General features: G+C 41.5%; 2 protein-coding genes and 1 long non-coding RNA gene across 4 annotated transcripts in view; 2 read left to right on the top strand and 1 right to left on the bottom strand.

The window, feature by feature from the left end:
• The window catches only part of dennd11 (DENN domain containing 11), a 29,451-nt gene extending 23,266 nt beyond the window's left edge, over nt 1–6,185 (top strand). The window contains exons 4-9 of one of the 2 annotated variants that reach the window (XM_041215866.1): nt 994–1,153; nt 2,628–2,766; nt 3,430–3,558; nt 3,808–3,958; nt 4,243–4,311; nt 4,997–6,185. In XM_041215866.1, coding sequence (XP_041071800.1) covers nt 994–1,153; nt 2,628–2,766; nt 3,430–3,558; nt 3,808–3,958; nt 4,243–4,311; nt 4,997–5,192 — 844 coding nt within the window. In that variant the 3' untranslated portion in view covers nt 5,193–6,185. Of the gene's footprint in view, nt 1–993; nt 1,154–2,627; nt 2,767–3,429; nt 3,559–3,807; nt 3,959–4,186; nt 4,312–4,996 lie in introns of both variants that reach the window. The other variant, XM_041215867.1, reaches the window with a different exon arrangement.
• LOC121293138 lies at nt 238–26,787 on the bottom strand. The gene is made up of 3 exons (XR_005946443.1): nt 26,670–26,787; nt 1,065–1,121; nt 238–336 (listed from the first exon to the last, which is right to left on the bottom strand). It is a non-coding gene; the product is annotated as an uncharacterized LOC121293138 (long non-coding RNA).
• LOC121293135 (protein mono-ADP-ribosyltransferase PARP12-like) overlaps nt 26,019–27,990 on the top strand; it is an 85,973-nt gene continuing 84,001 nt past the window's right edge. Inside the window, exon 1 of the mRNA XM_041215864.1 lies at nt 26,019–26,441. Within this exon, the coding sequence (XP_041071798.1) occupies nt 26,107–26,441 (335 nt within the window). The 5' untranslated portion in view covers nt 26,019–26,106. The remainder of the gene's footprint in view (nt 26,442–27,990) is intronic.

Here is a 27,990-nt window from a genome sequence, read left to right as displayed (position 1 = left end):
TGAGCTCTGTACGGACCCTTCCTTGTAGTGCTTACAGAAAAGTATCTGGAACCTTAGTTTCCCTGCGCTCTTAACCTAAAGCTAATTCTACATAGAGCAGAGTTCAAACCTGGGGCCTTCATCAGTGTTAGTATCATATAGTCTTTAGATTTTATTGAATTAAGAGAACTACTGTCAGATTGTGTAATCTAACATTGTTTTTTACATAATGTTTATTAACTCTTACTGAACTCGATTGTCATCTGTTTCTTTTGGCACAGTAATACCACCAGGGCTTTCTGCGTACCAAGCATCTAAATGTGTCATATTTTTGTATTTTCTTCATTTCTGTGCATCCTTGAGTTAGAGATAAGAAAAATAAGTTTATATAATAAATAACTATATAGCACCTTATCACTGATCAACCCATACTTCAATATTACTGATTTTGCAGCCAAAGCAAAACAAATAAAGGGTCATGTTGTTATTCTCTTTGACCCTCTCCATTTCTCTTTTGCTGTATTGAATTATTACTATCTATGGTGAATCTCAAAGTTATATTAACAAATTAGCTGAACTCTGCAGTTTGGTCGGATGGACTCAGGACAATTAGGAAATGGAACAAAATTGAAGCAGGATTTGACTATTATGAGCTGTGCTGAGGAGAGACTTCCATCATACCCAATTTCATCCAGAGGCAAAAGGTTCAAGTAACCATTGAATGATTCAGGCCTTTTGCTGTGATCCATTCTGGTGGAATTGCTTGGATATTGCCAGGCTGATGGTAACAGCAAGCTTCTGGAAGCTATAGAAAGGAGTATTACAAACCTTTCCTCCCGCAATAAATTCTGGTTAAAGTTCTAACAAATATGGGTTGTCCAGGTAAGGTGGAACAGTTTTCATTGTTGGAATGGCAAAGTTTTAAGATCCCCACCACCCAGCAAATTAATGGGGGTGAGATTCCCAAATGACAAAATCCCTGAATAGCTCAGAATATATTGTATATTTTTACAGACATCAACTTGAAATCCCTGGACATTATGCACAATTAGAAGCCTTTTATGAAGACAAGAAAGGTGTTTTACCTGCAGGGATGAACAAAGGAATTCCTACATCCTTTCAGCCCCTTCACTGGCTGCCATCTGTTAACAAATACATGTATCCAGAGATGAAGGTAACAAAGAACGCAGCTGTATAAAATATTTGATGTGGGAAAGGCAATACATTTGTCTGAAGAGGTTGTACATACCCAAGATGTTAATGTAGTAATTGTCTGTGTGAAGTGTCATCTGCTATGCTAAACTCTGAACAGTACTAATTTGACCCAAGATGGGTTTGAAATTTAAGTTCTTTGTCAAATTAATTGCCTTGCCTTTTCCTTAGCACAATTCTTTCCACAAATGCCTTTTGTATTAAATTGCTATTTTAAAAACTTCAATTTATAATGTACAAGTGGAGATTTACATTTTCTATTGATATTTTTGAAGGAAGAAAATTTTGAACGGACTAAGCGGGATATAATAACTCAGACTTTTGGACTGATTGGGAAATGTAGCACATAAGTTGCAGCTTCAGGTGTCCATGTTATTTAAAAATTTATTTTGTTTATTTTGTATTATAGCATTGCAACTTGTTATACAAGTTCTATGGGAGCAGAGTTCATTTCTGTGTAGAGTATTTGTGGAACATGTTATGAAAACAAAGTGTTAATTAAAAAATGACAGCCTGTGTTTATATAGCACTATTCATGTAGAAAAATGTGCCAAGATACTTCACTAAGACAAATCCAAAAAAAAAGTTAGTAAGTGGAGTAACCAGAGGCTTGGTTGAAGAGATGGGTTTTAAGGAGTGTCTTAAAAAAGGAGGTAGGAAAGAGAAGGGTTTATGGAGGAAATTCCAAACATTAAGCCTTGGCAGCTGAAAGCAAGGCCTCTACTAAAGTAAAAGGAAGAAAAGGGTGCATGAGAAGCTACATTTAGAGGAGGTCATATTTGCAAATTTCCCCTACAAGTGTAACAAGCTCTTTTACAATAATAGGTTTGGGACGGGTGACTCACAGCACAATCCAGTACTTAACATGAATAACCTATGATGGATAAATACTGATCTGTCGAAAAGCATAGAATTGATGTAAACCAAATAGGAAAAAGATTCAAATGTTGCTTCCATCTTGCTTCTCTCTATTTGAATTCCATCAATTATGAAAAGCAAACACTGTTGCTTTGTTGTGGCATGGTGTCTACTTTTCAGAATACAGAGTATTCAGATATAAATGGGGAGTGAGCATGAATGAAATTGCCCCTGCATTCAGTTAACATGGTAGAGTCCAAGATTGGTCAGCCTTTTGAGACTGGTTCTACAAGTGATGGGCTAATTTCACTTTCCTTGCTCCATATTCTGTTGAGTTTTGGATAATTGACCTAACTTCCTAGGCAAAATGTTGTATATCCAGATCAGTTGTTGTCCATGGAGGATATTTACAGTAAACGAGACCTTGACGTAAAACACAGATTCCTATTTAAAACGTGGTGATGTGTCAGACAGTTTGAATTTGTCAGTTTCAGAATTTGCTGCCAGAAGCTTTATTAGGGCATTAACTAGCAAATAATATTTTTGAAATGTTGTTGAAATTCTTGTCTTGGAAACAGATTACTCATCCTGCAGGATGCATGTCACAGTTCATCAAGTTTTTCGGGGAGCAGATAATGGTTCTTTGGAAGTTTGCACTTTTAAGAAAGCGGATTTTGATTTTCTCACCCCCTCCAGTTGGAGTGGTCTGCTATAGAGGTGTGTGCTTTGAATGAATTCATTTTTTATATTCCCTATATTGCTAAGAGATGAGCAGATGAAGCACAGACCAATTACCGCTTGTAAAGATAGCTTTTCGCTCCATAGTTGCCCAATTCCAGTTATTGACATGAGTCACTTTGTCACTGCAAGGTTTCTGCTGAAACTGCCCAGCAGAAACCTGGAAAACTTGTTGGTGACATATTTAAGATTGGCTGGCACTGTTCATAATCTCAGCCAAGGTGAGTAGGCAATTTTATTTTATTTTTGCTTGAGTAGGAACGAAAGTATTCATTATGTTTAAAGATATGCAATATTGCAGAGAACCAGCAACGGCTATTCCTTGCTCTTGATAGCACAGTGGTTAAATTTGAGTTTTGGTGTCACAGACGAGAATGTTTGGACATTTGTCTGATGGATGGTTGTTATATCAGCCCAACAAAGGTGCAGATATTGAAATTAGCTTCAGTATTCCTTTTTTGGGCTTTGGATCTTCACATTTCTGCCCAGATGGCTGCCCAGTGACCTTTTGTTATCTGGATGACATACCCAATGTTTTGTGCCCTCCTCTGTGCTCCTTGCCCCCTCCCCAATTTGAATTGAACACCAGATTGAATTTTCTCATTCTGTGTCTGCTTCTTCCCCCACCCCCTTCTTTTCTAGTTTATTGTTGTTGCTGCCTGGCAAATGTTTCACTGCCTGGGATTGGAGGAGTCCCTGAATCCAAGCCTTACTTTTATGTCAGCGTAGCAGATATAGAAACCCTGGAGACTGAGGTGTCTTATGTGGCCTGTGAGTATATGAAGCATTCTGACATTGCCTCCTAATATATCTGTAATCATCTTTGAAGATCTAACAGATGGCAGAATCATAGCATATTGTACTTTATAACATCCACTTTATTCTATTTGATTGCAAAATGTTAGCACACGTCTGTAAGATCTTTGCATAATTTGAAGGAGAATTTTTAAATTTAAATGCAAGTTGGGTTTTTAGCCCGATTTTGAGCAGTGACTAATAAACTACATTTCATGTTTTAAGGCACAACAGAAAAGATATTTGAGGAAAAGAAAGATTTGTATGATGTTTATGTTGATAACCAAAATGTTAAAACAGACCGTGAGCACCTGCAGCAACTACTGAAAGTAAACAGTGCAGATAAGGATAAGTATCGCAAACTGAATGATCAGAGGTAAGCACAATCCCTTTTTTCTCAGTTTTTCCTCCCTTTTTCCCCATTTTTCTCAAATGCAGGAACGTGTTGAATAATTGTAATACCCACTCCTACTGCCGTAGGAATCCCAGGAAATGAACATGGACGTTCCTGATTGGTATTGCTCAACGTGTTACTGCATATGATTCTATAATTCATTCAGCCAGTGAAGTGTCTTTACCCCCTTCTATTACTCTAATTTGGCAGGCTGAATTATGAATGCAAGTCTACTTACACTTACTGGATGCAAATCTTTCCAACAGACAAATGCTACTTTATTCTCAGGAGGTGGGGGGAGACTGCAGCTCCAGTGAAGAAGACCTGTTCATTATGTAAGTAGCTAACAGTGCACACTTGTTGGGAAGAGAGGGGAAAAGGAAGTTTGTGACCTGAATGTGTAAGAAAAGACAAAACTCCACAAATAAATTCTAACATTGCACATTGGTCAATTCTATTTGATACCCAGTCTTGGTCCATTTCAACTATTAATTGAAATTGGTTTAAGAAAAAAACTTATTGCTTGAAAGGATGTAAAATTGGATTCTGGAAGATGTGGTGACATGGAAAATTAGAGAAAGGATGAAGGGAATGTCCGCGGATGTAAAACCTCAGTAATTGGGAATAATGTAATTAGTTCAGGATTCACCATTTATATTCTAATTTAAGAGTTATTACTGCATAAGGCTGGAAGGTAGAATAAAAATGCACAAATCTTGAATGGATAAGGAAGAAATCTGTTGCCTCCAGGGATTGAAGGAAGTTTGTAAGATTCACTCTTAATTCATTCCTGCTTTTCTAGTTGCTAATGTGGAGAGGTTTGCTTAGTTTAGTCTTTGAGTCTTTGGTTCTCATACAGACTTTGAAAGGGCTCTAATCAGAGCATATATCTCGTACCAAAATTGGTTCTGAGCTATATTTTTCTGTAAAAGGCCCTTAAGGACTTGCTACTGTTTTGTGCCTTGAAGCTGTTTGTCCAGTCCATGGCTAATGTCTTTCATGATTTATTTTTATTTGCAGGTTTTTCATGGAACAGAACAATCGCATCTTCCAGATGTTGTTGGAAGTTTCAGCGTGCCAAGATAAAACACTGACAGCTGATCATGTAAGGAGTATGGGACTAGATCCCCAGGGGGATCGTATCTTCCTAATGGACTTGCTTGAAGTTTATGGGATTGATGTGATGTTGGTCATCGACAACCCCTGTTGTCCGTGATCCAAGAACTACAACTGCTATATGAACTGGGCAGGACCAAGACAGGAGGAATGAATGGTTTGCATAGGGTTTAAAAGAAAATGAATAGAAACCAAGTGCACTTGTATCATGGCATGCTACAATTTCTTGACTTGTGCCCAGGTCAGTTCATGGGTCACTTGTTTTCCTGCCTCTTCAGTTATGTGTATATTTAAAGATTTTGGAGAATTAACCCAATGGGAGAAATCAAAGACGGTTTCACTGAAAGAAACACTAATTTGAAGGATTTTTTATTTGTGTTTTTGATTTTTGCCTTCTGATATTTTTTTGCCATTTGTGAAGGTGTTGTATAACTAGCAGCTGTGAATTAGTACATACACATGCATGTATGCATTAATGTGAATACATTTCTAGTACATCAGAGACTCCATACTACTCCACTGTGAACAGTAGAGAGCCTTCTCTATATATTTTTCAACAAAGACTGGATTCTACTTTTCAGACACTTCTCCGTTTGATTTCATGAGCCCCTCTCTTTAACGCCTCTCTTAATTTATTTTTTTGGCAATGGCCCACTCCTTTTTAAACTTTTATTGATAAGTTTGCCCTTGGATTTATTTTCTTGAACTGCAATTATACTATACCATCAAACAGAAAATTGTCCCTCAGCACAACTTCTAAGACTAATGATTAGCCTGTTGCAGATGCCTTTGTGATATTCCACATTGAGAACAAGTTTCACTACCTTACTACATATCCCATTAAAATTTGCTATTAGCATTTGATTGGAGCCTCAGTATTTCAGATGTAAGGAATAAAAGGCATTTGCTAATCCAGAAAAGTGTTCTCTGGTGACAGAAACTTCAGGGGGAAGTTTCAAAGTGGGCGCACTTCTGATTGGCGCCCCCAGTCGGTGGGTGGGCCAATTAAGACACTGTCACATGAGTTAGGACATGCCCATAACTTTTAAACACATTTTAATTACATTTTTTTCAAACCTACATGAAACCTCATCCCACCCGTGGATGAAGTTTCATGCTTTTTCTAATGCCCGTCTCGGCCTGTCCGCCAACCTTAAGGTTGAACGGGTAGGTCCATTAATTAGTTTAATGACTTTGCCAATGGCCTCAATTGACCATTGACAGGTCGGTGGGCACACAGCTGATACTGTGGAGCCCCCGCCTACCTGAAAATTGAAATGGGGCGGGGTGACTTCGGGAGTTCCGCCCGACATCGTCCCGTGTCATTTTACGTGTCAGCGAGTGGGCCCCGCCCCCTGCTCATGACCGTGAAATCCTGGCCTTAGTGTTAAACCCAAATTCAGCAATTGATTTACAGGTTTGACAGCATTTTGTATTTTGCTATTGAAGTTAGAAGAATGTTTCTCTTAATGCTACCAGCAAGGCAGTTACAAGGAATAAATTGCATGCTTTTTACAAAGCATTAGCATCTTATCTGACAGTTCAAGATGAGAAGTGGTGCTGCTGTGCCCCAAGCTGGCCTCTTAACCGTGATTTAGAGTTCTTTCCAGTGTTGATGCCGCCTTTTAATATTAATTTGATGAGTAGAGATGTTAAGATTAAACTTAAAACAGCATCTGACACAAGAAAACCCAAATGGTACAAGGAAAGAATGTACAAAATAGAAAGGATAAGGAAAATTTTGAAGGAAGACTGTTGGGTTACAAAAGAAAATGATACAGGATGTTATAATAGTTGGAAGAAAGGCTCAGTCCTAGTGCTAAAATAAGTATGAGGTATGAAGGAATGGTGGGAGATATTAAGTATTTTACCTCTCTTCACAGTGTTTTAGTAGGAATGAAAGGGTAAGAAGAGGAAGTGGTCGAGAAAATGGAGGGGACAACTGTAGATAAGGAAGTACTAAGAAAACTTTGTGAAACTCAATAATAAACCAAGTTATTATAGACCAGTCAGGCTAACATCGAATTCTGGCAAGTTTCAAAAGCCATAAATACAAGTTTAAATTATTATTTATTTAAAGTGTGATGGATGTGCTTAAAGTTGCGGGGTTTTGATGTATTAAGTTGGGGTAAACTATTTCATCTGCATGGTGAATCTGTAGCTAGAGAGCATCAAATTAAGATTATCAAAAAGAATGGAAGAAGTTTTTGGGCATTGTTTTTAATACTGAGTTTTAATACATAGAAACCCTGATTGGAAACAATCAAAAACAATACTAAGCTGGGAAATGGATAAATATTTGAAAAGACAAGGGAATGGGACAAAGTGGGTCGACAAGCTTCAGAGGGCGATTGGAATGGTTTCCTTCTGCACTGTAAAATTTAAATTTAATATGGAGATTAAATAAGGAAGGATAGTTGATTACTTCCTGCAGCCATGGGAATCTTCATCCTTTAAAAGCACTGTATTATAATCAAAATTACAGCTAAAAGGCTATTCAATTTCAATTAGTTATCTAATTTCTTTATCTTGTATTCACTTGCAAATTCTTAATTCAGTTCTCTTCAAATTATAGTGCATGGTCTACAACATGGAATACTATACCACTAATAGATATTGAGTTGAGGTTATGGAAGATTTCTTTTTGCCACTGCAGCGATAACCTCGAGTTTAAGTCCCCTTAATACCAATGCACCAGCCTGTTGAAACAAATTACTCTTTCACTATTTACTCTCTTAAAACCTTTTCAGAATTTTGAAAACAACTCTTTGATCCAATGGGTATTGACTTCACCATTCTATTAAAACAATTCCAACTTTTCAAGCATGTCTTAATCAATATAATCTCATTTACTCATGCAATTTTAGTGAATTTTCGCTGTACCTTGCCATGGCTCTCATATTTTAATGGGAGTGTCCAGAACTCCAGCTTTAGTCTAATGAATGGTTTGTGCAAACCAAATATCCTTCTTGCGTTTGTAGTCAATGCTGCTATATTTTAAATCCAGATTGTCATTTTTTTTTTGTGGCATTGTTCTCTGCGCACTTCCACAATAAACAATAGGTTATACCTTACAAATCAGCTGGGACTCTGAGGAGGTGCTTGATTTACTGGACAGAGCTCGGTAATAGATATAATTTTGATTTTTTTAAATTTAAGGACTTTTAAGGCTCATGAAATTAATGGCAAGTTGGGTAGATTTATAGAAAATTGGCAGCAAAATAAATTGCTGACAAATTAAAAATGTTTTGGAAGAGGGTGGTGTGGTGCTCTGTTGGCACCATCAGCAATGTATGGAAGAGGGTACTGTAGCATTAAATTTCCCACTGGCATAAAGCAAATGTAATTAGGTTACTAATGTACGAGAATTAAAGTATTCAAAGGCATCTAAACAAATGAAGTAAATGGGGTAATGAATGTCACGGATGTTAATGTTGATAAAGTGATACACATTGGAACATGGAAAATGTTTACTCAGTAAATGTCCATTAGTGAATATGCGAGAGATTTCTGTGTAATTATTGACTGCTTCAATTAGCCAATCAATATGAAATTTGTCATCAGAGCTCTAAGTACAGGAGAAATCTCAAGGACATTTGTGTAACTAGTTAAGGTCATACCTAAAATATTGTCAGTTTCAGTAGTCTATCTTCTAGGAATTGACCATTTTTGTTAGTTTACTGGGGAATACTGGCACTTCTTGAAGTTTCAGTAAATATACATTGCACTGCCACACATGCCGCTGGGTTTCTAAATTTTAAATTTAGAATTTTATACGAAATGGTGTATTTTTAATATTTTACCACAGGCGCTGTAGTATGGAGTGTCGTGCGATTTCATACAAATCGCTTTTGAAGGCAACACTTGCATTTTTGTTTCAAATTTAGATTCTAAAAATGGCACTATTATCCAATAATTTCATGTGCTTAAAAAGTGAAATTTTGCTTCTCGTGTTGTTTGACCAAGATTATGTTATATTTTTGAAGCTGTGAGGATCAATACCCAATAGGTTAAATGTCCATTCCATTACAGACCTGTTCTAATTGTGAGTTGCACTCAATACATTCCTATCTGAAACAGTAATGGGTGGTGGGGTTGGACGGGGTAGGGTGTACTTCTAATGCTGGATTGATGTGGATAGTACATTGAATTTAGTTGTGCTGTGCTTTGCCTGCCATGAGTTTGGGGCCTACACCCCATTGTGTTGCTAATCGAAGTGATCATTCTTGTTTAGTTACATTCATAGTCAACCTGTTAGCCCTGTTTGTGTGTATTGTAATGCTAATTTTCAGGAAGGACATAGTTAGTTACCCTGTATGTGTGTGCGTACTTGCCTGCTGACCTCAGAGCATTTTTTGGCAGAGAATGGGTACTGGATAAGTTTCCCTACCTATGCCTCCCAGCCAGGGCAGAGTGTGTTTTTCCTTAGCCATATCATTAAATTAATATTGGGAAATACGATTAAGCCTTACACATACCAGAGCTTTACCTACCCATCTGTTTTTATTGGTACCATTGGTGATATCTACACCTATCCCAACACATTTCATCCATTCAGTCATTTCTTTGAGCATTAACATGTTTTTATTGGACTTTGGCTGTAATTAAGTTATTTTTGATCTTTGATACCTGGCTGCGTCTCCTGTTGCTACTAACACTAGTAGCATTTTCTGGCAGTAAAGCATTTACTTTTTCACTCCTTTGTTTTGAACACATTAGTATTTCTTAATGTTAAAAGGATGCAATTAAGCAGCAATAACTAACTTATGTTAAAAAGAACAATGAAAGGCCTAATTGACAGAAGTAGGGGAGAGTGTGATTACGACTAAAATATTCCAATCATAGTTTCTGTATAGCCTGCACTGGAACAAATGCTGATGATGTGCATAAAATCCAAACCAACACTGCTGTCGTATGTTATGTCTGAGTATTGAATGTGTAAACAGACTTTCTAGTTTTTTTGTATTGTGTCCCTGGTCTCTTTCACCTGTACATTTAAGAACATTCAGCAAGACTGCATGGGCATGAGGTGGATGGCAAAAACGTGACCTCACAAGCTGAGCGTAGCATTTGTGTTCATTCCCCTATTACTTTAAACCATCACATCTTAATTTTTAAAAATGATGCCTTTTGTTACAACAGGTCTATTGTTAACGGCTATAAAATAGTTCATTTTGGTTCATCTGTAGATGTAAAATATAATTTAGAAGTGCTTTTCCACTCAATTGTACTAGTATGATACATTTCACATGAATTGATGTGTTCAGCCCTGGTGAATTCACAGAATTGCTGAACCAGTCTTAGACACTCTACAGAGATCAGCTTTCAGAACCATTTCAACTAAAGTGATATTGTAATCCAATCATTTCCAAACACGGAAAGGTTTACTGTATGTAGGCATCAGCATCCATAATGTCTAATTCCTAAAACTCTTTTTTGCCTTTGTCACCACATCATTTTTTTAAAAAGGCTTGATAGAATGCTTTAAATCCAGAAAGCTGAGCCCAGTAAATAGTTTTGTGACTTTTTGTAAAGTGTGTTTCTGTCCACCACAAATGCTTGGATAAAATCCACTAGCATTCAAATATGTGTTCTATTCTGTGCTGGCACATTGTAATCGTTCTTCCTCCTTCACTGTAGAAGCTGAAAACCTTCAGCTAGTGCCCCATGGAGGGAAGATAAGTGACTTTGTCCCAAGATATTGATTAGGTTTATGATGGCAGACATTTGATCCACCTAGCTATGTCAATGGGGAAAGGAGAGGATGATATTGGTAATTTGTATTTATTTTTGAACATATTAGGAAGAAATACCTTCACGCTTTTTGATACACTCTTGACAGCTTCATAACAGAAATATGAATGGCCATAACCTGCTCATGGTTTTTGAAATGTTGGTTATTTATTAAGGTGCAGCAGTATTAGTTCATGTTGACTTTAATCAAAGTGCAAACAGGAACTCGCTAAAAAGGAGAGGAACAGGGAGAAATCTATACTGGCCCCCTGCCAATATTCTGTTGAGGCACTTGGTGAAAACCAAGCCTCTGAACTTGATTGTGTTATAAAATTATGCTACTTTTGAAGGACTTTTGTTAATGTGCTTAAGATTCAACATTCTATCTTGTTTGCCTGAGGTTAAGAAATACTGTTGTTGCAGAGAGAGCCTTAAAGAAATGTTTGAGGCGCTGTGAAACATATCTGTATTTTGCTGATAGGGTTAGAAGAACATAGGATGGAAAATTTGGATTTTTTTTTAAATAACTGCTGTCAAGACTACTAAAAGGTACTTGATTTTTTTAAAATAAAAAGTATATGTGAAGAGATGTAAATTTCTCACTGTCTTCTGTGGATAATTTTGTACTCTGTAAATCTGGATAGATGATGTGCCTAATATATTTTCTAATTAAAAGTTATCTGCAGCAAATCTTGTGTTTTTATATTAGCTATGATCTATTCCTGTCATGCTATTTATGTTTGAGCCACATTATGCACCTGAAATAGAGTAATGTTTTAAGTTGGCTCATTAACAACACAGCAGTTACACCTATAGCATTGTATTAAAATTTACTGCAGCTTGATCCCATTTAACATAAATGTATTTAATCTACATTAGAAACATGTAGTGAGGATGGCTGGAATAACTGGTTAGAGATTGGGAATCTTCAAAAGATTGGTTCTGTTAGACTGCTTCACTGTTTTTTGCAAAGTCCATATTGTAACTTCATGTGCAAGTCTGTACAGAAAATCAGTTTCTTGTTCCTGGATTCAATATAACCAAGCCATGCAGATCAATTGAGTTCACCTGGGTGCCTCATTCTATGCCAGAGCTTAACTCATTTGAACAGTAAAGGAAATGAGACAAACTTTTAAGATAATGGCCTTCATGTTCTTTCTGGAAATTTAAGCTCACTTCACCACCGCTGAGTCAGCATTGAATACTGCAAGTGAAGTTTAATGTGCTGCTCCTACCCTATTTAATGCTCTCCCAAACAAGTGTTACTGCTGTCACATGTTTCAGCAACAACTTGTAATATAGAACAACATTATTGTTGAATAAAACATCCTAAGATGCTTAAACACAGGAAAGATGGATTTCAATTGAATGGAGAAATTAGAATTGACCAAAATCTTGGTTTAAAGACTTGGGTTATAAGGCGGGTCTTAAGTATTCAAATAATGAATTGTAGAACATGAGATCAGAAAGCACAGTTGCCAATAGTGGGGCGAAAGGAAATTTGGATGCATGGTGGGGAGGTCTGGTGGGTAGTTATAGGGCAGGAGTGGGGGGCAGGGTGGTGGGGGCGGGGTAGTGGTGAGTGACTCCATGGTGTGATGTAATCATGGAAGATGATTTAGGTCACAAGAGCATGGTGGTGAGTGGGCCCATATGGAGAAAAAAGATGGGGTTCATTGGGCTGAATGTAGACATATGTAGAGGGCGATGAGAGGGTCAAAGAAAGGCACTGAGAAAAGCATAGTTGAAAATGCAAAATAACAAGCGGAATTACTTTACCTTACCTCAACAGTAAGAGGGCAGTTAGTAAAGTGTTGAGCTTGACTAATGAGCTTCAAATGGATGATAAGCATGGAGGTCAGCGGAAATTGCACAGATTGGGAGGGTCAAGGCTATACAGGGATTTCTGCCTTATATTGAAGCGTAGTCACTGTTGTAAGGAGTTTTGGGGCATACTGAGTTTGTGAAAGGTGCTAATTGTTAATTGCAAGGATAAGAATTAAAATTTACATTAATTATATATAGAGGCCAATGTTCCCGCCAAGGTGCCTGGTCGCACAGCAGTCCACAGCATGCAACACATTGAAACATGGGCCACACAAAATGAACGTTTCCCTTTGCGCAAGATTGACCATGCAGCAATTTTGAAAGGATTGTGGAGCGCAACAATCAGGCTGTGTATAACAAAAGAAAAATTAGGGAAAACATTGAGTTCCAGTAGCCAATGTAGGTCAACATAGAATAGGAGTGATGGGAAAATGGCACTCGGTGGGAATAGTATACATGCACCAGAGTTTTAAATGAACTGAGGTTTATGCGTGGTGGAAGATAGGAGCTGGCCAAACGGCATTGAAATAATAGATGTCAGAGCTGATAGGCACATGAAGATTTTAGCATCAGATGGGCTGAGGTAGGTGCACAGGTGAATGTTACTGAAGTAGAATAGAGTGTGGAGTTGGTATTTCCAGCTGCAAGCCTTAAAACCTCACCCCTCATTTTGCGGAAGGCTATTTAAAACATGTAGATGACAGATCTCTTCCAAAGTTGAAGAATCTCAAACAATTTCAGCCCCACAGTTCAAAAGCTTGCCTTTGGCCTTAACAGGAAATTTTCTGGGGCATCCTTTTTAAGAAAAAAGGAACAAGAACAGACCATTTGGCCCTTTTTATTTAAACTGGAAACTTAAGTTTTGGGGATATCGTCAAGAGAATCCTGTCCCTACACTTCAAATGTCAGTTCCTGATTAATGCCAGGGATGGATCTTTGAAGTACAGAGTGTAGAAGAGTAAAGCAGAGTAAGTTTCTGGGCTGAGCTCGAAGTGGGACCAGCACTAGACACCCTGGTTTGATGTATCCCTGGAGATATAATCACATGGCATTTGATCATGTAGCATTTGTCCATTGTTTCCAAATATTATTACATTTATCTTATTTGAGTGTTTGAATACCACAATGCCCTGAATAAAATTAGACTTTAATTTGTAACGAGGTGAATAACACCATTTATAAATCAAATACAAAATTGATAAGTATTGTTTCTCGACCATAATGAGAATCACCGTGCACACTCCACTGTTTCAACAAAAACATGATCAAGAGCGCGTACCTCCACAGCGCTGTGTTAACTCAACGTTATTACAATCTCGCAGTTCTTCTTGTGGTTTTTTTCTTGCCTGGTTGATAACCTGAAACTTCTTGTGAATACCTGGTTCATAATTCATATGTTTTAGAATATAACATTCAGGAATTCAAGCTTTAACACTAAAAAATTGGAGGCATATGTTTGAGAAACTGATAACTCCTGAAGTAAATGCATTTCAAACAAGCTTGGAAATCATTGCACTTAAAGGTTGGAGCCGCATTGAGTTGAGGTCAGAGCTAACAATTCTGGGAAAGAGGGTCATGAAACTCCAATAAAGATAGAAGTTATTCATATGTTTCCCAGAATCAAAACAACTTTAGAAGTAAAAGATAGTTAATTTATATTTCTACCTGGGGATAGTTGCCATAGAGTTAGTGATTCAGGGTGGAGCCTTGGTTAGAAGGTTCTTTCGTTTAATTTTCCTGTGTTCGCTGGCAGAAGCAGATGGCTCTGTTTTGGAAGAGACAGAGGCAATTGTAGCTTTGATTTGGTGAAGACTGCATCTCACCAGATTGAGAAAGCCAACTAGTCAGATTTGCATTTCAGGCAGAGAAAATACTAACTTCTTCATTCACTGTGCAGAATACAGGTGGGGCTCTATCTCAGGTTGGATTTCGTGAGGGAAAAGCAGCTGGAAGATTTGCTTAGTCTGAAGCCAGAGGAAGAAAATCTACAGTGGTCCTCTCAGAGCCTTGTGGCAGAAAGCAGTCAGCAGAGTTAGTTTGGAAACCTGTGCTCAGGTAGTTGGATATCTGTCCGCAACCCAAACAAGTTGCTGAGGGATCCATGGTCCTGAGGTTGTAAAGGAAAAGGTGGTGAGTTGCAAAGCTACAAAGCGAATGGAAGGACCCCCCCATAGAATTTGTACCTCAAGGATTAGCTGGAATGCTATGGGGAAGTATATTCAGGAGGTCTGTGGCATACCTTTTGGGTTGACCCAGAAAAAGTGAATAAGCCTTCAATATTTCATAAGATATGGAAACTCTTCAGTTGGGGTGGAGGGGGTGACAGTAAAAAGTTGCATTGCGTTCATAATATGTTATTGTAAATTATAGTGTTAATGTTGTTTGCTTTGTTTATTTTTTGATATGTAAAGTTTGTTTTTGTTGAAAAGCTTGAAATCTTGTGAAGTCGCTCTTTTGGTTAATGGATTTCTTCCTTAAATGTTAACAGCCCCTAACAGGATCATAACAAACCATAGAGCTGGGAAAAGAAATCTTTTACAAACTTCCATATCACTGAGGAGGCTTCAGGCCAATCCACGTCCAGCAAACTACTCTGAAAACTACATCTGTCTTATTCCAACATTTTTTCATTCTTTTATGTGGATGTGAGCATTGCTGACAAAGCCAGAATCTTTTGTCCATCCCTAATTGCCCTTGAGAAGGTGATGTTGAGCCACCTTCTTGGATAACTACTGTCTCCCTGGTGTAGGTACACCCACAGTGCTGTTAGGAAGGGAGCTCCATGATTTTGACACAGCGACAGTGATGGAACTGTGATATAATTCCAAGACAGAATGGTGTGTGACGTGGATTGGAACTTGCACGTGGTGGTGTTCCCATATATCTGCTGGTGTTGTCTTAGGTGATAGAGGTCATGAGTTTAGAAGATGCTGTTGAAGGAGGTTTGGTGAATTGCTGCAGTTCATCTTGTGTATGCTACCAGTGTGCATCAGTGATAGAGGGGGAGTGAATGTTTAAGCTGGTGGATGGGGAGCTGATCAAGCCATTACAAAATGGAAATTTATACGTCTAATATCATATGTCAATATTTGCATGGTGTTGAGAAAAAGAAGAACATAGTTACAAGTGAAACAAACCCCAGTTGTGGTGGTTTCTGCCCTCAGCCACTTCTATGCAGTGCTCCCCTGTGGCCTTGGATGAGGTGGAAGCAGCCTGCTCATTTGTCCCTGCTTGCAAATAAGATACATGTACTGGTCATCCTTGTTATTGAGGTGCTGGGGCCACCACCAGAGACTGTAGAACCATTGTTCTTGCAGAGGCAGCATCTGTCACTGGGTGTTTCTGCACAGATGGTCCCTCAGTCAGAGCGCCAAGGAGACCAAGGATGGCGCCTCATGAGGGGTGACATCCTTAGCCTTTGGCGGCAAGCTCAAGAGGGCTTGCAGGGGGACCATCAGCTGAGGTGCAACTGGCATCCCCTCCAAATATCTTTGGTGCCACTGACAAGTCCAGTGGCATGCATTTTGTGAATGTCAGTGCGCAGTTCTTGTATTCACTGCTGCTGCATATGGCTCTGATGTTAGCTACCTTAAGTGGAGGAGCTCACACGCTCAAAGCCCAGAGGATCTCTCTCACTGCTTCAAGAAGGACCACCAGGTTTATATCTACAAAGCGAGGGGCAACCCTGCCCCAGCTTCCAGCCCTCTGCCTCTCCTGCTTTGAGCAATACAGCAAATGAATCAGTAAAACTGCCGCCACTGTAATGGCTGCCATGGTCTGTTTAAATTGGGCCTGCCTCCATTTCCTGCCCCTGCAGTTGCTAATTGGCTGTCTATTCTGCCATCCAGCCAATTAAGTGGCCGTTCCTATCAAAATCAGGACCTGTGACTATTTCTCTGGGTGCAGGATTGGACTCCGGAAACAGTGGCAATGTCTTTTTGGACCCCATGAGGAAAATCAGGCATGTGTGTGGTGTGTATGGCTCTCTCTCTCTCTCTCTCTCTCACCCACGCTCTCTCTCTTCCTCTCTCTCTCTCTCCAGTTTGTGATTCTCTTCCTCTTTCCAGTTTGTGATTCTCGTCCTCTCCCTCTCTCTCCAGTTTGTGATTCTCTTCCTCTCTCTCTCCAGTTTGTGATTCTCTTCCTCTCTCTCTCTCTCTCCAGTTTGTGATTCTCTTCCTCTCAGGCCCTCCTCCTCAGTTCATGATGCTCACTTAGGGCACAGGATGTTTTTGGGCCTGTTTCATTCAAGTCAGGCATGTACCAGGCAATGACCATCTCCAGCAAGAGAGAAGCTAACCACCTCCCCTTGCTGTTCATCAGCATTGCCATCATTGAATCTTTGACTATCACCATCCTGGGGGTTACCATTGACCAGAAACTGAACTGAAGCAGCAGTATCAATACAAGGCTACCAGAGCAGGTCAGAGGCTGGAAATTCTGCAGTGAGTAACATGCCTCCTGACTCCACAAAGCCTGTCCACACTCTACAAGGCTCCAGTCAGGAGTGTAATGAAACACTCTCCACTTCTCTGGCTGAGTGATGTTTCGACAACACCAAAGAAACTCAGCCACATCCAGGACAAATCAGCCCATTTCATAGTGCCCTCCCCCCATGCACCATATTAAACGTTCATTCCTTTCAACACTCATGGCAGCAGTATGTACCATCTACAAGATGCGCTGTAGCAACTTGTCAACTTCAACAGCATTGTGACCTCTGCCACCTAGAAGAACAAAGATGGAAAGACCACCTTCTGCAAGTTCCACTCCAAACCATACACAATTCTAACTTAGAATTATATCACTATTCCTTCACTATTGCTAGGTTTAAATGCCTGGGGAACTCCCTCCCTTCAGCATTGTGGGTGTACCACAGACTACAACAGTTCAGGAAGATGGCCCACCATCAAGGCAATTGGGGATGGGCAATAAATTCTGGTTTTGCCAGCAATGCTCACAACCCGCAAATGAATTTTTTTTTAAAATCCCAATGCTGACATCTTCACAACCGCTAAGGAAGAAGGTGCTGAACAGTGTGTGGACCGTCCACATAATGTAAGTTGGCTGCAAACCAGGACAGCTGGTGTGCTGTGCATTTGCAAACCACACAAATGAGAACTATTTCTCTTGAGTCGACAGCAGCAACCGTTCAAGACTAACTGTCCATTATGGGAGAGCCCTGCTGAAATCAGGAGGGTTGGGATCCTTAACCAGGAGAGGGAGGAGAATGCATCAGAGAAATCCTTTCATCTTCCATGTGGTGTGGCTCTGAGTAAGAAGGCCTCAAGGTTCAAAGACAGAGCAGAAAGGGGATTGAGCAAAAACTGAGAGAAGAATGGGATAGCAAATTGAATGGGAAGAAAAATCAGATGTTATAAATTAAAATAAAATTTTAATTTTAAAAACTTTAAAATGTACCTGTAAACTCCAGAGCACCTAGTAGAACAATGTAGACAATGTAATTTTGAGGAGCTACAGTGTCACCTAGTGTTGGATAGAGCGTTAGATAATTTTAACAGTAAATGCAGAATAATTTTATTGTAAATAAGCCCTGCTTATAAAGATTCTATTTTAACACTAATGACAAAACCTGATTTTTTTTTTCCCAATGGCAGTCAGCCCATCTACAACAAAATACTTAAGCAGGGTCTGCCCAGCTTGGCCTGGATGCAGCAAAGGAGTTGAAGCTAATTGAAAGGTAATCTAATGGGAAAATCCAGCATTGCATATGTATTTGTTCCTACTAGGAGAAACAATGAGAATGCATGGGCTGTGCAATGGAATACTCTCCGCTTGTCTGGAAACAGGTGTCACTACCTGAACAGCTATGAGCAATGTGGACATTATTGAATTGTGGCATTGAGATGGAGAGAGGATGGGGAAACTTTTGGTGACAAAGATGTGAAAAGTACAGAACCTGTTACCCCTTCACTGGAAAAGTTAGGGTGTTCCCTCACCTCATCTTTGCCTTCATCATCAGAGGAATGACCACTCTCTGATCCCCTTCCTCAAGAGCATTTACTTTCTGAATGGCGAGATTATGCAGTGCAAAGCACACAATAACCATGAGTGACACTTGTGATGGAGCATATTGCAATGCTCCTAGCCTCTCAAGACATCTGAACCTCATCTTCAGTAACCCAGTTGTCTGCTCTACGATGGCCCTAGTGGTTCTTTGGCTGTCATTGTAGCCCTTCCCCATGTCTGTGCAGGGTTCGGGTTAGGCCAGAGGCTAAGGGGTGACCAGATTGGGGTGTACAAAATTGGGGAGCCTAGATAGGGTAGACAGGGAAGATTTGTTTCCCCTAGCTAAGAGGTCAGTTACCAGGGAGCGTAGATTTAAGGTGATTAATAGAAGGATCAGAGGGGACATGAGGAAAAACTTTTTCACCCAGAGGGTGGTGGGCATCTGGAATTCACTGCCTAAATTGGTGGTTGAGGATGAAACGTTCAACTCATTTAAAAGGTACCTGGATCTGCACCTGAAGTGCTGTAACCTACAAGGCTATAGACCAGGTGCTGTAAAGTGGGATTAAAATGAGCGGCTAGTTTTTTCTCTTTTTTGGCCAGAGCAGACATAATGGGTTGAATGGCCTCTTTCTGCACCATAACTTTTCTATGGTTCTGTTCTCGTGGGTCCTTACTGGAATCATGAGCCATCTCTTCAAAGGGTAACCCTTGTCAACTAGACGCCAACTATCCAGGGCATCAGGTCCACTGGAATACTATCCTTTATTACAGAAAGGATTGAACATAAAAGTAAGGATGTTATGCTTCAGTTATACAGGGTATTGGTGAAACCGCACCTCGAATATCGTGTGCAGTTTTGGTCTCCTTATTTAAGGAAGGATGTAAATGCATTGGAGACAGTTCAAAGGAGGTTTACTAGATTGATACCTGGAATGAGTGGGTTATCTTATGAGGAAAGATTGGACAGACTGGGCTTGTTTCCACTGGAGGTTAGAAGAGTGAGGGGTGATTTGACTGAAGTATACAAGATCCTGAATGGCCTTACAAGGTGGGCTTCGAAAGGATGTTTCCTCTTGTGGGAGAGTCCAGAACAAAGGGCACTGATTTAAAATTAGGGGTCACTCTTTTAGGACAGAGATGAGGAGAATTTTTTTCTCTGAGGGTTGTACGACTTTGGAACTCTCTGCCTCAGAAGGTGGTGGAGGAGGGATCATTGAATATTTTTAAGGCAGAGGTAGATAGATTCTTGTTAGGCAAGGGAATCAAAGGTTATCGGGGGAGATGGGAATGTGGAAATCGAATCTCAAACAGATCAGCCATGATCTTATTGAGTGGCAGAGCAGGCTCGAGGGGCTGAACGGTCTACTCCTATTTCTGTTTCTAATGTTCTTAACATGTCTGGCACCTGGGAGCTAAGTAGAATGTACAAGTCATAGCTGCTGCCTGGGTATTTCATACTTACCAGCACATCTGTCAATTGTGGTCACAGACCAACTGGATATTCAAGGAGTGATATCCCTTCCAGTTAATAAACACATATGGCTGGCCAGCTGGAGACGTGGTAGCAACGTGCGTACAGTCAATCGCTCCCCGAGCCCTCAGGAAGCCTGGGCTCATCACATAGCCTCTCGCTCATTCAAATTGACTCAGACAGTCTATTGAGGATGAAATGTCCTTCTGAACATTGCATCTGTGAAGACCTTAATACAGTGGTGTGTGGCAGGCTGCATTATGCCACTGAGGTCTTCACATGCAGCCTGAAAGGATCCTGTTGAAAAGAAATTCAGCGCAATAATCACTTTTACAGCAACTGGCAACGGGCGATCACCAATGCAGTTGGAAGAGATCTCCCCTGCCAGCATGTCACAAATACAGGTGATTGTGGCCCATGAGAGCTTGAGTCTCCCCTGGCACTGTGCCTCTGACATCTGAAGGTAGCTCATGCTCTGCCTATATACTCGATTGGCATCATAAGTTCTTCTGTGCCTCTGTTGATGATTCATTATGCCTGAAACACCTTTTTACTCTGGTGCAGCTCTGCCACCCTTGCACTAACAGTGCATCCTGGACCTCTCCACCTGCCCTTCTTCATCTCCCTCTCAATGGGCATCTCCCACAGACAACTATTCCCATGTTTCATAAAAGCAAAATACTGCGGATGCTGGAAATCTAGAACAAAAACAAAAATACCTGGAAAAACTCAGCAGGTCTGACAGCATCTATGGAGAGGGATACAGTTGACGTTTTGTGTCTGTATGACTCTTCATCAGAACTAAAAACTATAGAAATGAGATGAAATATAAACTGGTAGAGGGGGGTGGGACAGGAGACCTGGATAGGGGGCCAGTGATAGGTGGAGGCCAAGAGACTGCCAAAGATGTCATGGACAAAAGGAAAAAGGGGTGATATTATCTAAAGGATGTACTAATGGGGACATTAAGGGTAGCAAGCAGGACAAGCTAGTGGCAGATGGCTCTGGTGGGGATGGGGGTGGGGTGGGGGGAAGGGATCGGAATGAGCTAAAAGGTGGAGATGAAACAGATCGAAATAAATTAAAATATATGTGGGAAAAGGAAAATATATTTGTAAAAAAATTATAAATTATTGGAAAAAGGGGGTGGGAATGGAGGAGAGAGTTCATGATCTGAAGTTGTTGAACTCAATATTCAGTCCGGAAGGCTGTAAAGTGCCTAGTCAGAAGATGAGGTGCTGTTCCTCCAGTTTGTGTTGAGCTCCACTGGAACATTGCAGCAGGCCAAGGACGGACATGTGGGCATGAGAGCAGGGTGGAGTGTTGAAATGGCAAGCGACAGGGAGGTCTGGGTCATGCTTGCAGACAAACTGAAGGTGTTCCCATGTTTCCCCTACCAAGAAGGCTGAGGTGCAGTTGAGGGTTTAAATTCACCTCTCAGCAGGAAAAATGAGGCCTCAAAATAAATGTTTTACCATGGAAACAGTTTTCTATATCAAGCACCACCAGCAGTCACAGCACCCTATACTGCTGAGTTCAAAATAAGGACTCAGCTGGAGACTTTAAACCCGCCCTTACAAGCTTACGGTTAAAATAAACAAGATCCCCACCTGGCGTGAGTAACACTCTCCACGCGTTTTATTGCTTCCAACAGGTATTATTTGAGTCAGTCGGCACATTAACAATTAATTGAATTAAATTTGTATGGTCTTAAGTACATTAACCTATGTCTATTTGCACCACATATATTTAGGAGCACATTTTTACCTCACTTTGACTGACAAACCACACTTAACAGTTTGTCTGGAATGTGCAATTTAATCCTGCTTCTGTGAAGTACTTCAAAGCCCCTGCGTTACGTAATTTGATCCAGTCATTACACACAATATATAGTTCATATAGGAAGAGATCGAGCCAAGGAGAGAAGAATTTTAATATCAAGCTATTGTTGCCCATGAGCCAGTGTAGGTCACAGAGCACGGGGGTGATTGTGAGTGCAGCTTGCAAAGAGTTAGGATATGTGCAGCTCAAATTTAAATAAGCTCAAATGCATTGAGAGTGGAATTGTGTGTGTTTGGGAGGGGTGGGAGTGTGTGTATGGCGGGGGGGAGGTGTGTGTGTTTGTGGGTGGGGAAGTGTGTGTGGGGAGAGTGTGTCTGTTGGGGGTGATGAATGTGTGTGTGTGGGGGGTGGGATGTGTGTGTGGGGGGGATGTGTGTGTGTGTGGGGGGGATGAATGAGTGTGGGAGGGAATGAGTGTGTGTGGGGGGGGATGTGTGTGTGGGGGGGATACGTGTGTGTGTGTAGGGGGGATGTGTGTGTGTGTGGGGCGGGGATGTGTATATGTGTGGTGGGAATAAGTGTGTGTGTGTGGTGGGGGGATGTGTATGTGTGGTGGGGGGTGAGTGTGTGTGTTTGGGGGGGTATGTGGATGTGGGGGGATGAGTGTGTGTGTTTGGGTGTGTGGATGTAGTTGGGGGAAATGTGTGTGTGTGGGTGGGGGGGATGAGTGTGTGTGGGGGGGGGGCGATGAGTGTGTGTGGGGCTTGAGTGTGTGTGTGTTTGGGGGGGATGTGTGTGTGTGGGAAGGGATGTATGTGGGCCATGTGTGTGGGTGGAAATTTGTGTGTGTGTGGGGGTGGGATATGTGTGTGTGGGTGTGTGTGTGTGTGGGGGTGGGATATGTGTGTGTGGGTGTGTGTGTGTGTGGGGGTATGTCTGTGTGTGGGGGGGATGAGTGTGAGTGTGTGTGGGGGGGATGTGTGTGTGTCTGGCGGGGAGTGATGTGTGTCTGGGGGTTGGTGTGTTTGTGTGGGGGTGATGTGTTTGTGTGTGGAGGATATGTGTGTGTGGGGGGGTGTGTGTGTGTGTGTTTGGTGGATGTGTATGTGTGTAGGGGGATGTGTGTGTGTGTGGAGGGATATGTATGTGTATAGGGGGATGTGTGTGTGTGTGTGTGTGTGTGTGTGTGTGGTGGGGATATGTGTGTGGGGGTGGTATGTGTGTGTGGGGGGAGATGTGTGTGTGTGTGGGGCGGATGAGTGTGTGTGTATGTGGGGGGGATGTGTATTCTGGAGGATGTGTGTGTCGGGGGATGAGTGTGCATGGGGCGGGGGGGATGTGTGTGTGGGGGTGTAAGTGTGTGTGCGTGAGGGGGGAGGGGTTCCAGTGTGTGGGGGGGAAATGTTTGTGTGTGTCGGGGGATGTGTTTGTGTTGTGGGGGTACCTGTGTGTGTTGGAGTGTAGTTTGTGTGTGGGGTCAGGGGGTGTGTGTGTGTGGCGGCGGGTGGGGAGTGTGTGTGGGGTGGGGGAAGTGTGTGTGTTTGGGAATGTGAAGAAGTGTGTCTGTGTGGGTGGGGAACTATGTGTGTTGGGGGGAGTTTGTGTGTGTGGGTGGGAGTTTGTTTGTGGGGGGTGGGGAGTATAAGTGTTTGTGGGGGAGAAGTGTGCGTGTAGGGATGGGGTGTGTCCGTGTGTGTTGGGGGCGGAAGTGTGTGTGTGGGGGGGGGAGGTGTGTTTGTGTGGGGGAGGGAAATGTGTGTGTTGGGGCGGAAATGTTTGTGTGTTGAGGGGGAAGTGTGTGTTTGTGTGTAGGGGGTGCTGTATGTGTGTGTGGGGGTGGAGGTGTGTGTATGGAATGGGAGGGGGAAAGTGTGTGTGCGGGGGGAAGGGGGAAGTGTGCATGTAGGGGTGGGGAGTGTGTGTGGGGGTGAAGAGTGTGTGTGCAGTTATGAGGGGGGAAGTGTGCACATGGGTATGAAGGGGAAAGTGTGCATTTAGGTATGGGGGGAAAGTGTGCATGTGTTTATGAGGGGAAGGGGAAAGCGTGCATGTGGGTATGGGGGGAGGGGACGTGTGTGTGTGTGCATGAGGGTGAGGTGGATGCATGCATCTGTGTAGGGGGGGAGAGTGTGTGTGTGTGGGGGGGGTGTGATGTGTATGAATGTGGGGGGGTGGGGTGGAAGAGTCTATGTCGGGGTTGGAATGTGTGTGGGGGGAGGGGGGAAGAGTGTGTGTCTGTCTACTCCCCTAACTAAGGAATCCCCTATCAGTACTGCCCTTCCGCTCTACTTCCACTCCTCCTGTACAGCTGGGCTACCATGGGCTTGGCTCTTGCTGCACTCCTCCAAGGATCCACCGATATCCAGAATGGAAAACCAGTTATTGAGCAGACCTCTAGGGACTCCTGCACTACCTGCCTGTTTCTCTTGACCTGCCTGGCGGTCACCAATCCTCTATCTGCCTGCTTGCCCCTAACTTGTGGTGTGACCACCTCTCTGAATATGATGAATGCTAAAATGTGTACTCCTCCTTCTGGAAGGTTTCCTGTTATTTCAGCTATTTTTTCTCTGTTATTCAAATGTATAATATTCCCAAAGCTCCTCAGCTGGGCCTGACATTCACAACACAACAAAACACCATCCAAAGTTAGAAAGAAAGAAAGAACTTGCATTTTGTCAGGTGGCTAAGGCCCTTCTCTATGTTTTTATTATATATATATATATATATATAACATCTAATCCTGGCTAATCTATAAAATTACTTCCTTTTAAACTGGACAAAGGCTTTAAACTGACTGAAGCCAAGACTGACTATGACTCACACACCAAAGGAATTTCTGGCCTTCAGAACGGCTGCAACCTTGTTATATCTAAAGAGGTGCTAACAGACCTAGATACCTCTGTTGAACTCATTAATGATTGAAGCATTAACCATCTCAAGAATCCAGACCAGGATTATACAAATCCTTTGTCCAAACCAAGGTGGAGAAGCAGGGGGCATGTCACATAACACCTTCCCCAAGCTGCCAAAACTTGTAATATTGCTTTGTTGGAGCTGAAAAGATGCAGACTGCCATTTTCCATCTAGCAGGCAGCAGCAGAAAAGGGACTCTAGCCAGGCTTTTGAATACCTGGCGGCCCATCTATACTGTTTCTTATTGGAACTTCTGAAATTCTGTACCAGCGCCTACAAGACTAAATCATCTCTTATGTGCCTATTCCATTTTGGAAATCATCTCTACTGGCAAAGTTGATAATCCAGCATCCATCTTCAGCTTGCTGACTCTGTGAAAGAGTACACTATTGGACTTTGATTCTGGACTCTGGACTCACATGAAACAATACTTCTTATCTTCCCTGTGATCTTTGCCCTGTACCTCTTTCTTTCCTTTATTCCATTTCTATTTTATGAATGTGCTGGGGGGCTACATACCAACTCCCCCTCCTGTGTTTTGTGTTTGTGTAAAATAAATAACGCTTTTAGTTCACCCCTTCTCGAGTTTGCTGTGGGGGTATTAACAGAGAATTGGATCACACCAAAAGTGTGGGGTTGGGATAATATGCCACCACATATAAAGGGGGAATTCAAAAACACCTTTCTGTTTATGGTTGGGTGGTGAGAGGAGAAATCAGAGCTGTTTAAATTAAAACCTCCCTCCTGTCCATAACAATTTATGTAGTGCCTTTCTTGACCTCAGAACATCAAAAAGCAAACTTTACAGCCAATGAAGTACTTTTGGCTGTGTAGCCACTGTTGTAACATAGGAAATTCCACAGCCAATTTGCACACAGCAAGGTTCCAGAAACATCAGTAATCTGTTTTAGTGATGTTGGTTGAGGAATAAATATTTGCCAGGAGGATTTGCCTGCTTTTTTTTGAATTGTGTCATTGGATCTTTTACATGTTAGGTACTTATTCTGGGATTTGCGCAGTAAATTTCTTCACCAGACTCTGCACAGACTCGCATGAAGAATGGTGTTTTATGATGCCCATGGCAACATGTCAAAACAGGAGTCAATGATATGAAGGGAGGAAAGAAAATCATAACAAAATCAACCTTTATTTGTCCCTTGGTGATTGCAACACTGGTCCCACTCAATTGGTTGTCGTCATGCTATGTTGTTCTGGAAAACACATAGCTAAAGTTTCAGTTTCATTTCCTAAATTCCCAGCTCGTACATTAAGAAAGATTTTGTTACAGTGAGCTGCCAGGAAGCTAGGGGAAGAAATGTCTCTGTCAAAGCTCCCTCAGAACATCATCAAGATTCTGTGTTCTAACAATGGATCATTGTATTATGAGGAGCTGCGCAGAAAAATCTCCGACAGCGATGCAGTGTCTGACATCAGTCTGACTACAACTTTGAGAAACTGCAATCTTTTTACCATTGCCCAAGGAACAGGGAGAAAAATACCTGAATCTGACCTGACGTTGGACAGTCGAATCATTGCCACCACTGCAATCAGGGTCTGCAAAGACTACCCAAACAAGAAATGTCAGGATTGTGGCCAACTTCACCTGTGCAGATTTTTCATTTTTGGCAACTGCAAATACACCGAAGAGAGGTAATCAGGCTAGTATACTAAAAACAGAAAACCACTGAAACAATGTGAGGCACTGTTAAGAACTAAGATAATGGAAACCTAAAGTCAAAGGGGGCAACATTTAAACAACTATTTATAGAAAATATCGGTCAGTAGCCTTTGTCATATTCTATTATCATGGTAAAAAAAATCTGTTTGTTCTACACTTTTCATTTGTGTCTGAAGTGTAAATTACAAGGGAAATCTTACTCTGTTGCTGAAGCAAAGATGCACCCAGGAGAGCGCCGGCCACAGAAACGGGATGTAGCTTTTCCAATATTTGCGAAAACCTTCTCATCGACCACTGGTAGTGCTGATTGGTTTCTGTGCTGGGACATGGCAGGCGGTTAAGGAGGGAGGGGAAATATCTAGGGTATAGGGTTGCAACTATGGCTGGAGGCACCAATGCAGGTTTTTGCACATGCCATTCTGATCCATCAGATCCTTGAGTTGTCTATTTTATTATCCCCTATACCACTCAGACTTACCCTCATTCGATTTAAAAGTTAATAGCAGGACTTTTCAGCAATGTAAATATTACCCCTAGTTACATATTAGTAGGTTATTGTATTACTGTTAGTTATGAGGGGCATCTGAATATTACCAATATTACTGTTTAATTTTGGTGCAATATCACTTGCTCCCTGGGATTCCCTCCCCTTCCTTCACTTTTTGCCTGCTCACTTTCCTGGTTTTTGGGACTTCTTGCTGAACAAAACACATGACGTCAGTTATTGCAATCGCATTTGAAACAGTTCCGTATCTTTGGTCATGTGTTTTGTTCAGCAGCTGTTGTGCAAGAAGTCCCAAAAACCAGGAAAGTGAACAGGCAAAAAGGGAGGAAAGGGGAGAGTCTGAGGTTAGTCAGGTTGGGGGTAGTCAAAGGGGTTAGGGGTAGACAAACAGTTGGGGGTGTCGTTGGAGGGTCAGGGATTGATAGTCAGGGGCCAGTAGTGTAGTTGTCAGGAGTTAGAACTGATTTTAATCTTTCTAACTTTTCCTGCGTAAGTAAATTGGAGCCATCCAAAGTCTCCAGCTTTAAATCAGAGTTTTGGAGGGTTCCAGACACACAGGAATTGCCCATTGGAAGCCCAGACTTAGACCGTAAGACCATAAGACATTGGAGCAGAAATTAGGCCATTCGGCCCATCGAGTCTGCTCCGCCATTCAATCATGGCTGATAAGCTTCTCAACCCCATTCACCCGCCTTCTCCCCGTAACCTTTGATCCCCTTACCAATCAAGAACCTATCTATCTCGGTCTTAAATATACTCAATGACCTGGCCTTCACAGCCTTCTGTGGAAATGAATTCCATAGATTCACCACTCTCTGGCTAAAGAAGTTTCTTCTCATCTCTGTTCTAAAAGATCTTCCCTTTACTCTGAGGCTGTGCCCTTGGGTCCTAGTCTCTCCTACTAATCGAAATATCTTCCCCACATCCACTCTATCCAGGCCTTTCAGTATTCTGTAAGTTTCAATCAGATCCCCCCTCATCCTTCTAAACTCCATCGAGTATAGACCCAGAGTCCT

Source organism: Carcharodon carcharias, chromosome 21 (assembly GCF_017639515.1).
Source record: "Carcharodon carcharias isolate sCarCar2 chromosome 21, sCarCar2.pri, whole genome shotgun sequence".
NCBI lineage: Eukaryota > Metazoa > Chordata > Chondrichthyes > Lamniformes > Lamnidae > Carcharodon > Carcharodon carcharias.
Note: the sequence above shows the minus strand (reverse complement) of the source record. Positions and strands in the feature narration are given on the sequence as shown.